The 12,538-nt window shown below is 41.3% G+C and overlaps 1 protein-coding gene across 6 annotated transcripts in view; it reads right to left on the bottom strand.

Moving 5' to 3' along the window:
- ATM (ATM serine/threonine kinase) overlaps positions 1-12,452 on the bottom strand; it is a 135,494-nt gene extending 123,042 nt beyond the window's left edge. For 5 of the 6 annotated variants that reach the window (XM_033206747.1, XM_033206750.1, XM_033206751.1 and 2 more), the window contains exons 1-4: positions 12,101-12,452; positions 7,586-7,687; positions 7,394-7,506; positions 5,684-5,829 (exon numbers count right to left, since the gene is read on the bottom strand). In XM_033206747.1, coding sequence (XP_033062638.1) covers positions 5,684-5,829; positions 7,394-7,506; positions 7,586-7,657 — 331 coding nt within the window. In that variant the 5' untranslated portion in view covers positions 7,658-7,687; positions 12,101-12,452. Of the gene's footprint in view, positions 1-5,683; positions 5,830-7,393; positions 7,507-7,585; positions 7,688-9,648; positions 9,695-12,100 lie in introns of those variants that run through there. The other variant, XM_033206748.1, reaches the window with a different exon arrangement.
- Between the last annotated feature and the right edge of the window lie 86 nt (positions 12,453-12,538).

Here is a 12,538-nt window from a genome sequence, read left to right as displayed (position 1 = left end):
TAGACACATATTCTTGAAGGTAACAAAATTACATTTAAAAATAATTTAATTCTCATTTTCAGTAAATTATATTTATGTCACAGCAGAAATGCCATTTTTCAATACTGACAATCTTAAAATTGAATATATTTATTGCTATAACTATGAGCAGAGCACAACTCATGTAAATATGAATATATTCTGGATTAGGGTTTTCGTATGATGAAACTAGTTACATTCACAAGTATCAGACTATGGTAAATAAATATATAGTGATATAACTATAAAACCATCTTCACTTATGGCTCATTTTTTTAGACACTGTCCAGTTATGAAATGCACAACCATGTGATCCTTTTTTCTAGTACCCTGTGCATCTCTCTTACAGTCCTTGTAACATTTTTCTAATCTAAAACATCCATTGCATTATTAGATCTTTAAGGAAAGGAATTAATCTCTATATTCTGACATAAAAGCCCAGTGACTGCCTCAATAGCAAATGCTCAATAAAAATTAATTTGTGTTGAACAACTACAGAAATTAATATTATAATAAAATCTTATTTTTCTATGTCCTTTATCCCAATATATCTCCCTCCCCTACCAAATATGGGAAGTATTTCAAGTAATGTGTTGACATTTTTTCATTGTTTTGCTTGTTTTTGAGACAGAGTCTCACTCTGGCACCCATGCTGGAGTGCAGTGGCCCCATCATGACTCACTGCAGCCTTGACCTCCTAGACCTAAGGGATCCACCCACTACAGGCAAGCATCACTGCACCTAGCTAATTTTTTAAGTTTGTGTAGAGATGGGGTCTCCCTATGTTGCCCAGATTGGTCTCAAACTTCTGGTATCAAATCTTTCTTAAGAGTACAACTAAGTTGCCTGCAGAGACTTTTTTTTTTTTTTTTGGACACAGGATCTCACTCTGTCACCCAGGTTGGAGTGCGGTAGCATGATCTTGGCTCACTGCAACCACTGCCTCCTGGGCTCAAGCGATCTTCTTCCGTAAAGCTGGGACTATAGGTGGTCACCACCACACCTAGCTAGTTTTTGTGTTTTTGTAGAGACGAAGTCTCACCATGTTACCCAGGTTGGTCTCAAAATCCTGTGCTCAAGCAATCTGCTTGCCGCAGCCTCACAAAGTACTAGGAGTAGAGGCATGAGCCACTGTGCCCAGCCGACCTGCAGAGACTTTCAGGAATCTTAGAGAACTTAACATTTTTCACAGCTGAGTTTTACATTATCTAGACTCTATTTAAGCTTTGTACAAAAGCAGACAAATGCTAACATAAAGAAATGAACAGGCTGGGCACAGTGGCTCACGCCTATAATCCCAGCATCCCCTTGGGACAACAAGGCGGGTGGATCTCTTGAGGTCAGGAGTTCAAGACAAGCCTGACCAACATGGTGAAATCCCATCTCTACTAAAAATACAAAATTAGCTGGGCATGGTGGGGCATGCCTGTAATCCCAGCTACTTGGGAGGCTGAGGCGGGAGAGTCGCTTGAGCCCAGGAGGCTGCAGTGATCCGAGATGGTGCCACTGCACTCTAGCCTGAGCAACAAGAGCAAAACTCTGTCTCAAAAAAAAAGATAAGAAAAGAAATGAACAACAGGCTGGGTATGGTGGCTCACACCTATAATCACAGCATTTTGGGAGGCAAAGGCAGGCAGATCACATGAGGCCAGGAGTTTGAGACCACCCTGGCCAACATGGCAAAACCCTCACCTCTACTAAAAATACAAAAATCACCCGGGCCTGGCAGCGTGTGCCTATAGTCCCAGCTACTCTAGAGGCTGACGCAGGAGAATCGCTTGCGCCCAGGAGGAAGAAGCTGCAGAGAGCCGAGATTGCACCACTGCACTCCAGTCTTGGCAACAAAGCAAGACTCTGTCTCGAAAAAAAAAAAAAAGGAGAGAAATCATAATATTTGCTTACTTGTTTCTTCTCAGCTGCCTTTTACTTCTTTTTTTCTAATCTCTATTTCCTTCATCATACCTTGGATACCAATACTAAGCAAGAGTGGCAAAGTCTAGACATATGTTAAATTTCCATCAACCCTCCAATCTTTTGGGGAAAAAAAAAAAAACTGAGGTGGGGTGAGGGCATAGTAACTCCCTGGTTTTGCCCCAAGATTAAAAAGGTTTAAGTTACAAAGTCAAATTTGAAAGAAAAGGAAGCTGTAAATAAAAACACACATTTTCAACTACTTAAATGACCTGCATTGATAATTTTACCATCTCTTTCTTATAAACAACACGCTGATGCATTTTCAAATGTAATCTCCTTTGTTAATTTTGCAATTAAAAGGTTTGTTCACTGCAAGGCAAAACTACTGTACACGCTGCAAACTTTTCTGATGGGTTACAAAATTGACGTGTTATCTTTCTCTCACATTCACTCTTTCAGTAAGTACCTACTACATCCCAGCGTTACTAGCAAATACAATATTTTACCGGATACAAAGTTACCACACAGAGCAAAGTGGGTGCAGAATATTTCGGAGTAGTTTTCCTTTGTCTCTGCTGGAGTCTCTGACGAGGGGCTGAAGTTATCCACACAAGCTGGCATCTCAGGGGAGGTGGAAAATTGACTAAACAATTATACTTTGCCCTCAAGTCTCATATCACCATTCTGAAATATCATTCACTAATAATCTGCATACTTGTACTAAATATTTACTAATTTGGATGCTCTCCTGATTTTTTTTTTTTTTTTTTGAGAGTTTTGCTCTTGTTGCCCACGCTGGAGTGCAATGGCACGATCTCAGCTCACTGCAACCTCCACCTGCCAGGTTCAAGCAGTTCTCCTGCCTCAGCCTCCCGAGTAGCTGGGATTATAGGCACCCGCCACCACGCCCAGCTATTTTTTGTATTTTTTTTTTTTTTTTTTTTTTTTTTTTGAGATGGAGTCTCGCTCTGCCGCCCAGGCTGGAGTGCGGTGGCCGGATCTCAGCTCACTGCAAGCTCCGCCTCCCGGGTTCACGCCATTCTCCTTCCTCAGCCTCCCAAGTAGCTGGGACTACAGGCGCCCGCCACCTCGCCCGGCTAATTTTTTTGTATTTTTTAGTAGAGACGGGGTTTCACCGTGTTAGCCAGGATGGTCTCAATCTCCTGACCTCGTGATCCGCCCGTCTCGGCCTCCCAAAGTGCTGGGATTACAGGCTTGAGCCACCGCGCCCGGCCTATTTTTTGTATTTTTAGTAGAGATGGGGTTTCGCTATATTGGCCAGACTGGTCTCGAATTCCTGACCTCAGGTAATCCGCCTGCCTCAGCTTCCCAAAGTGCTGGGATTACAGGTGTGAGCAACCGTGCTCCACCCTTCTGATTCTTTTTTTTTTTTGAGACGCAGTCTCGCTCTGTCGCCCAGGCTGGAGTGCAATGGCCGGATCTCAGCTCACTGCAAGCTCCGCCCCCCAGGTTTACACCATTCTCCTGCCTCAGCCTCCCAAGTAGCTGGGACTACAGGCGCCTGCCACCTCGCCCAGCTAGTTTTTTTGTATTTTTTAGTAGAGATGGGGTTTCACCGTATTAGCCAGGATGGTCTCGATCTCCTGACCTCGTGATCCGCCCGTCTTGGCCTCCCAAAGTGCTGGGATTACAGGCTTGAGCCACCTCGCCCGGCCCCTTCTGATTCTTAAGAGTTGGTATCACAAAGCAACATCCTTATCTGTGAAGAGCCCAGGACTCCCTGAACACACATTTCTGCCTCTAGCTTTTCGGTATGTATAAAGCCCATTTCCTTACAAAAGCTTACCAGGATCCTGCATTTTGGTTCCAAAAAATCAACTCTTCACAATATTAATTGTACAAGTTAAAGATGGGATCTGGCTCATCAGGAGAAAAAAATCTTTTTTGGGGTTTTTTTTCCCTCAAATCATAGTAAGTACAATGTCAATTAAGTGTTCTGACAGCCAAGGAAGCTCACATGATCTTAGAATGAATCAGTAAAAGTACAGAATGAAAGATAAGTAAGACTTGCTTCTCTCTGTACTAATCAGAATATACCTAAAAGATTGAGTCCTGGCCAGGTGCAATGGCTCACGCCTGTAATCTCAGCATTTCAGGAGGCTAAGGTGGGAAAATCACTTGAGGTCAGGAGTTTGAGACCAGCCTGGTCAACACAGTGAAACCCTGTCTCTAATAAAAATACAAAAATTAGCCACACATGGTGGCCCATGTCTATAGTCCCAGCTACTTGGGAGGCTGAGGCAGGAGGATCACCTGACCCCAGGAGACGGGGATTGCAGTGAGCCAAGATCACACCACTGCACTCCAGCCTGGGCTACAAAGCAAGATCTTGTATTAAAAAAAATGAGTCCCACAGTTTTTGTTTGTTTTTCTAGCCTCTTCCCTGTACGTAGAGGCCCACACTTCAAGACAGATAATTAAACTGAAGAATATTCAGAGAAGAGTGGTATAACACCTAGGTCACATGAGATAAAGAGAGTGAGTTTATGAACTTTAGAGATGAGGACTCAGGAAATATTGTGGCTACCTTCAAACATCTCTAAGGATGTCACACTAAAAAAATAAACAGGAGTTTTTGATATACTCTCAGAAGGGAGAAGCAGTAACAAAAGACAGGTTTTTAATACTTTTTTTTTTTTGAGAGTCTCGCTCTGTCACCCAGGATAGAGTATAGTGGCGTAATCTCAGCTCACTGCAACCTCTGCCTCCTGGGTTCAAACAATTCTAGTGCTTCAGCCTCTCAAGTAGCTGGAATTACAGGTGTGTGCCACCATGCCCAGTTAATTTTTGTATTTTTAGTAGAGACAAGGTTTTGCCATGTTGGTCAGGCTGGTCTCAATCTCCTGACCTCAGGTGATCTGCCTGCCTTGGCCTCCCAAAGTGCTGGGATTACAGGAGTGAGCCACTGCGCCCGGCCAGTTTTTAATACTCTTAATACTATTCAAAGATGGAAAAGAAAGCCTTGAAAGTATATTCAATCATTAAGACTGCACTTCTACCTAAAGGCTAGGGATGTATAGAGGGCATCCAAGACTGGGTAGTTAAAACAGTAATTTTTAATTCCTTCACTGGGCATGGTGGCTCACATCTGCAATACCAATAACTAGGGAGGCTGAGCAGGTGGAGGACTGCTTGAGGTCAGGAGTTCAAGATCAGCCTGGGCAAAACAGTGAAATAACATCAACTAAAAAAAAAAAAAAATTAGCCTGGCATGGTGATGCACATCTGTAGTCCTAGCTACAAGGAGGCCAAGACAGGAGGATCACTTAGGAACTCAGAAGCTTGAGCCTGCAGTGAGTTATCATCACACCATTGCACTCCAGCCCGGGTAACAGAGTGACGCCCTATCTCTTAAATAAATAAATCCCTTCAATCCTCAGATTTCTGTCATTCTATGCTTGAATAAATTTCCCCAAATATTTGAAACAGTAATATTAAAAATCAGGCTGGCCTGAGTGCAGTGGTCTTTACAACTAATTGATCACAACCAGTTACAGATTTCTTTGTTACTTCTCCACTCCCACTGCTTCACTTGACTAGCCTTAAAAAAAAAAAAAAAAAAACCTTTTAATAAAAATAAAAATCATTATATGTACTTGCACTCAATTTTTAATCTTATTATATTTAGAACAAACTTATGCAACAGTTAAGTCCTTAAAATGATCTGAAAAAAAACCCATGAAACAGTAATCTGTTAAGCCATTTATTTATAATTTATAACACCACTTACTTCTATTTGCACATTTGATGAAGTATTTGACCAAACTACTGATTTCCTGCATCTTTTTCTGCCTGGAGGCTTGTGTTGAGGCTGATACATTTGGTTTTGCTATTCTCAGACATTCTGTTTCTTTCTGAATATACTTCTGTAAAAACCTTCAAGAAAACAAAATTCAATTTCAGAAACTCGTTGAATCCTTAAATTATAATAATTTCAAAAGCTGTTCATGCCATCACAAAAAGCAACTTTTAAACTACCTTTCTTAGATTACTATACCAGCTGAATAACAATTAAATCTCTCTTTCAAGGCCTAACGCCTACAAGACCAATTTAATGTCTGGTTTGCAAAGTCCTTAATCTTCTATGACTTTCTACTGCTTTACTGCCTGCTTTCTAAATTTATCATTAAAAGTAAGGACCCTCTCAATCCTCTCTGAACTCCTTCTGTTATTCTGTACTGGATCTACCTCTTTCTTAGGCAGTTGGTAATGTTGCTAGCCATTAAATGAAGCCTGCCTAGAAGATACTCATAACTAGCCAGGAGTGCCAGGTACATATTTGACCTACCAGATCAGCTTATACAAAATAGTATTCATCTTCAGGTTATATTTGTTGTATTTAAAATAAACTAGAAAGCCAGAGGAAAAAGAGCATGTACGTTTCATTTTATATGCATTCAAATCTGCAACAGTCAATCTAATACCAAATAGGAGCTAAAAATAAAACAGAATCTGTCATAAACACTGAAGGACAACTAAATACATACTTCCTTGTGACAACAAATGTTATTTCTAGTTTATTTAATACTCTCACTATTTAAAATACTTTATTCATCTTTCCTAATTCTTACAATCTGTTTCTAGTTATAAATGGATTTCATGGTTGAAAATGATATCTCAGTGTAAAAATGCATCAACCCTGTTGGTTTAACTGATTGCTGTCCAGCAATCAGTTGTGTTTTTTCATTGTTTGAGGTTTTTTTTTTTTTTTTTTTTGAGATGGAGTCTTGCTCTGTCGCCCAGGCTGGAGTGCAGTGGCGCGATCTTGGCTCACTGCAAGCTCCGCCTCCCGGGTCCACGCTATTCTCCTGCCTCAGCCTCCGAGGTAGCTGGGACTACAGGCGCCCGCCACCTCGCCCGGCTAGTTTTTTTGTATTTTTTAGTAGAGACGGGGTTTCACCGTGTTAGCCAGGATGGTCTCGATCTCCTGACCTCGTGATCCGCCCGTCTCGGCCTCCCAAAGTGCTGGGATTACAGGCTTGAGCCACCGCGCCCGGCCAAGGTTCTTTTTGTTTTTAACCAAATTCATATACAAGTATTCCAATCTTCCTTTTACTTGTTTTATTACAATTTAACACGTGGCATTTACTTATAATCAGAGCAATATTTAAAGGTGTGAAAGTAATATCCAAACATTTATTATAATTTTTTTCTCTAATCTGAAGTCTTGTGAACTAATTAAAATGAGAGAAATTCTCTCTCAATTTTGAGTGAGATATGTCTAAAACATTTTATTGAAGAAATAATTTATAATTTTTAAGTTTATGAACAAGCTTTAAAAATTATGTTTTGGATAAATATTAAATGCCAAATTCATATGCAAGGCATAATGATATACAGGAAACAAAGACAAATGTTAAGACACACAAAAATAATATCACAACAGAAATAAGTATGAAAGAGAAAAATGAAGACAGTAAAATAAATTTGAATAGAATACCTAAAAACAGCATCCCAATTCAAGTATTTTCCTTGTTTGGAATCTGAATGCCGATCTAGATGTATAATTGTTTCAGGATCTCGAATCAGGCGCTTAAATTTCTCAACTTCTTTCTGAAAATAAAAAGGAAATAATAATGGGTTACTAATCACACTTATTTCAAGGAAAAATTGAATTTAAGTAATTTACTACCTTTCGTTCTGTAGCTCTATCATGTTCTAGTTGACGGCAGCAAATAAGCAGATCATTAAGTGCTAGACTCATGGTTCACAATTTCAGAATACACATCACTGTCTGCAAAAAAAAAATATAGGTATATATGTATATGTATATATATGCATATATAGAGAGGTGTGAAAAAATGTATATATATAATTATTTTACACTGCAGTATTTATAGATTTAACCGTACAATTAGAAGCATATTCTCATCAAAGGCACAATAATTTTTCTTAACATTTCCATATTTAAAATGAGATTTTCTTAAAATCTATACAAGCAATGCTGTAACACAAAAATGTTTGCCTTGCTTGCAGTGGTAGCAGGATTAAAATAAAAGTTAATTTACACTGGGTGCGGTGGCTCACACCTATAATCCCAGCACTTTGGGAGGCCAAGGTGGGAGGATCACAAGGTCAGGAGTTCAACCAGCCTGGCCAATATGTTGAAACCCTGTCTCTACTAAAAATACAAAAATTAGCCGGGCTTATTGTCGCGCACCTGTAATCCCAGCTACTCAAGAGGCTGAGGCAGGAAAATCGCTCGAACCCTGGAGGCAGAGCTTTCAGTGAGCCAAGATGGAGCCACAGTACTCCAGCCTGGGCGACAGAGGAAGGCTCCATTGGGGTGGGAGATGGGGGAAGTATATTTACTTTTTATTACTCTAAGACCAAAGAAATATGACATTTAAATTCAGACATGAAAGATAAATAGAAAACAGCCAGGCAAATAAGGAAATGAGTACTCAGGAATTTAACATTGACAATGAATTATTTAAAAGCACTCTTGGCCGGGCGTGGTGGTGCATGCTTGTAGTCCCAGCTACTCAGGAGGCTGAGGCAGAATAATCACTTGAACCCGGGAGGCGGTGGCTGCAGTGAGCAGAGATCACACCACTGCACTCCAGCCTGGTGACAGAGCAAGACTACGTCTCAAAGGAAAAAAAAAAAGAAAAAAGCACTCTTGCTCATATGGAGAGATGTGTCATTTTGCTGAGCCAAAGGCTTAAAACATGCTTTGGAACTGATAAGTAGGAGGCTATCAGAGCTAGTAAGCTTTGCCTACCACTTCCATCTCAACTGGTAATTAAGGTTCTTATTGAACACATAACGATAGGAGTAAAATATTTGTTTTAAAAGGAAATTCTATGCTATGGTGGTATCTTTTGCAAATGTCAAGGATCAACTATGTTTTACTATGTCTTGATTCCACTGTAGTGGCTCTCTTCTTTTGGGGGCTTCTGATATAATCAAACTCTCTTTTGATGTCCTTCAAAAAAATCTAGTAAGAACAGCATTTCAACATGGACACAAAGATGGGAAAAACAGACACTGGGGACTGTTTGAGGGACGGAGAAAGAGGGAGGTATGGCTTGAAGCGCTACTTATCAGGTACTATGCTCACTACCTGAGTGACAGGATCATTCGTACACCAAGCCTCAGCAACATGCAATTTACCCATGTAACAAACCCACACATCTACCCCCAGAACCTAAAATAAAATAGAAAAGAAAAAAGAAACAGCATTCTGTTTTACTAGTTCTGATCTAAACGTTTATATGATACAAAGAAGTTTTTTTATTAGACTATGAATGTCTATAAACAGAGAAAAAACACATATATTTATGTATATTATACCTACACATACCTACATCTCAAGATGTAAAATGGTAGGGAAACTCCTTCTCCTATCCATCCATCTAAATTCTACTTAATCTTTCAAGATCAAGTATGTTTCTCTGCCCCGATTCAATCTCACAGAATCTCAAAATTGGGAGGAACTAAGAGACCAGGTCCAATCATCCTATAAAGGAAGGAATGTCTCCTACAAAATGAATGCCCTGTCTTTGAATATTCTCAGTAAGAGCTGACTACCCGGGCCTGGCGCAGTGGCTCATGCCTGTAATCCCAGCATTCTGGGAGGCCGAGGTGAGCATTGCACGAGGTCAGGAGTTCAAGACCAGCCAGCCTGGCCAACATGGTGAAACTCCGTCTCTACAAAAAACTCAAAAATTAGCCAGGTGTGGAAGCACGTGCCTGTAATCCTAGCCATTGGGGAGACTGAGGCAGGAGACTCACTTGAACCCAGGAGGCGGAAGTTGCAGTTAGCTGAGATCACGCAATTGCACTCAGCCTGGGCGACAGAGCAAAAATCTGTCTCAAAAAAAAAAAAAAAAAAGGGCTGACTACCCATTTTATTAGCAGACAGCTCTGATTCTCTTCTCCTTTTGTATTCACTGGTGGTTCTTCTGACCTCCCCCATCCCCCAACACTATGACAACCTCCACTTTACTCTGCTATAGATTACAGATTGTTATTTGAGTCCTTTTCATTTAATTATATACTTCCTGTGAACAAGTATTATCATTTTTGTTTTTCTATTCCTTATGGTTTTATCTAGGAATCTTCTTACTTCTTCAATTTCAGTTTAAAGCCCTCTTGAGTCAATAAGGAAAATGAAGCTGGTAATGTAACCAACGAAAATACCTTAGCAATATCCAAAGAACCATAAGGGTTGGCACCTTTATTCCTAAATATACTAAAGATTTGCCACTTCCCAGAAGAGGCAGCCCTAAACTTGACTTTTTTTCCCCCATGGTGTGACTTCTTTGAACTTGTTTTTCTTACCTTCAGTTTCTTAATGATTACTTTGAAGAAAACAAAACAGTTCAGTATTATCTACATAAACAGAAGATGTTCGTTCACTGATAGATGCAAACAATATTTACGACGTATAGGTAGACAAATAATGAACTAAACAGATACAAATCCTACCCTCATGGAATCATATCTAGGCAGCAGAGTGACAGTAAACAAGTAAACTGATAAATCAATGCATAATTCCAAATTGTGATGTATGCCTCTGAGGAAACAAAAATACAGTGATAGAAAATAACTGTAGAGAGGATCATTTTAGATAAATTGTCAGGGAACATATCTCAGAGGAGTTTATAATAAAGCCAAAATCTGAACTAACTGGTGCCAAACCAAAAAAGGGCTAGAGGACCAACACTTCAGGGAAGGAAACCAGCCCAGCCAAAGGGTTCTACAATGTAAAAGCACATAGTATGTTGGCGGAACTGAAAGAAGGCAGAGGAACTATTAGGTAATCAACTAGAGTATGAGTGTCACCACATAAAGATGAACTTCATTTATACATTAATCCAGAATATCTAGGTTCCACTCAAGGTTCAAATGAAAAGATACAGATTTCCTACTTTCTACGAGCCTCTGAATTGACGAATTCAATGTTCCTTTTTAGATCTCAACCAAGTTGACCCCTTTGCAGAACTTGTCAATGACGCTTATATCCCATCTTCCTAGAAATAACTCTGCCCTTGGCATGTCATTCTTTTCTAGTGCTAAGGAGTGTGGCCTCTGTAGTCAGATTGTGTTAGTTCAAATCCTGGTTCAGCCACTTACAAACCGTATAATCTAGAGCAAGTTCACTAATCTCTTCAAACCTCAGTTTCTCAATGAGAAAAGGAAAAACAATACTAGTACCTACCTCTATGAGTTCCTGTAAGGACCCATATACCTGCTTACAGTGCCCTGAAACACAGCAAATGTTAGCAATGATCATATTCTCTTCCTTTATGACTGTTTCGAACGTCTCCTGATAGCTCTTCTTCCGCTCATACCTCAAAGAACAGCTTTGTTTTCTTAGTCTCATCCATTCCTACGACTTCAGCAGTTGAAAACCCACAAAATAATATTTCATTCAATGCCAGACCTCACTCCGGAGCTTCAGGGTCCTTCTACACTTTGTGCCTTTACACGCATTTTTCCTTCCATCTGGAAGGCTTCTACCATCTGCCAAGGTAACACTGCGAGGTCTCACCACAAACTGAATTGATAGTCTCAGGCTGAGTTGGCAGAGAACCAAAGTCACTCCTCTACCATCAGAGTACTCCCCTATCACACACATTATCATCTATTGTAGTTGTCTTTCTACTTATCTGTACCTGGTAACAATAGTAGCTAACGCTCACGAGTGCTCACCGCAGGTCAAGATTATCTCACTTATCTTCACAAGACAGTAGAGAGAGGCCACACGAGTGACAGTCAGAATTCCAACTCCAGCCGTGTGCTTCCAGAGCCCAAGCTCTTAACTGCGAGGCTGAAGTTGAAATATCAATCAATGCTCGCTGACTAAAAGTACTAAATACGAGAGAGAGATCAAAAGATGACTAGTCAAGTCGCGTAGTTAAATCTGAACCCTAAGGTGACACGAAAAGAGGATGAGCAGGAGGGAGGGTTCAATTCAGGGCGTTTAAAAGGATGAGGTTATTGGCCAAGTCCGCTAGGAACCCGAAGAGAGGCCGGGAAAGATGGAGTGAGGAGAGGAATCAAGGGAAAGATGGAGTGAGGAGTCAAGGGCCGCTCTGGAGGGGTGCATGAGATTGGGGGTCTGGGGAGAGGACAAACTGGATCGCACGCGACTGAATTTTCCAACGCAGGAGCCTCTGCGTTGCCTCTGCGCCCTTACCGTTGTACTCGGAAGGTCAAAGTGGTATCAACCACGGCGATGGCTGCAGCGCAGATCCCGGCTCTTTTCACCTCCTCCCGCGGCGACGGCTTCTTTTTCCCGTTAGCCACGCAGGTACCTACTCCCGCTTCCGGTTCAAACCCTGCGAAACTGTACAGCGCCCACTTCTGGAAGAAGCAGGGCCGAGCGGCGGTAGAGCACGATGTGCCCATGCGCGCCAAGCATCACGCGGTCTCCGCGCTCAAAACACTCCCCCAAAACATCCGGCCCGTCGGAGCAAATGCGCCTGCGCCCTGTCCACCAATGGCCAGAGACCTAGCATTTGCGGCTTGCCCTTCGGCTCAGGCTCTGGGGTTCTCACCCACCCTCCTCACCCTCTTCATCCCCGCCCCTCCAAGTCTGAGGACGGAAGTGACGACAGTTCCAAAGGCGAACGGA

Source organism: Trachypithecus francoisi, unplaced genomic scaffold (genome assembly GCF_009764315.1).
Source record: "Trachypithecus francoisi isolate TF-2019V2 unplaced genomic scaffold, Tfra_2.0 Lachesis_group8, whole genome shotgun sequence".
In the NCBI taxonomy this organism is placed as follows: domain Eukaryota; kingdom Metazoa; phylum Chordata; class Mammalia; order Primates; family Cercopithecidae; genus Trachypithecus; species Trachypithecus francoisi.
Note: the sequence above shows the minus strand (reverse complement) of the source record. Positions and strands in the feature narration are given on the sequence as shown.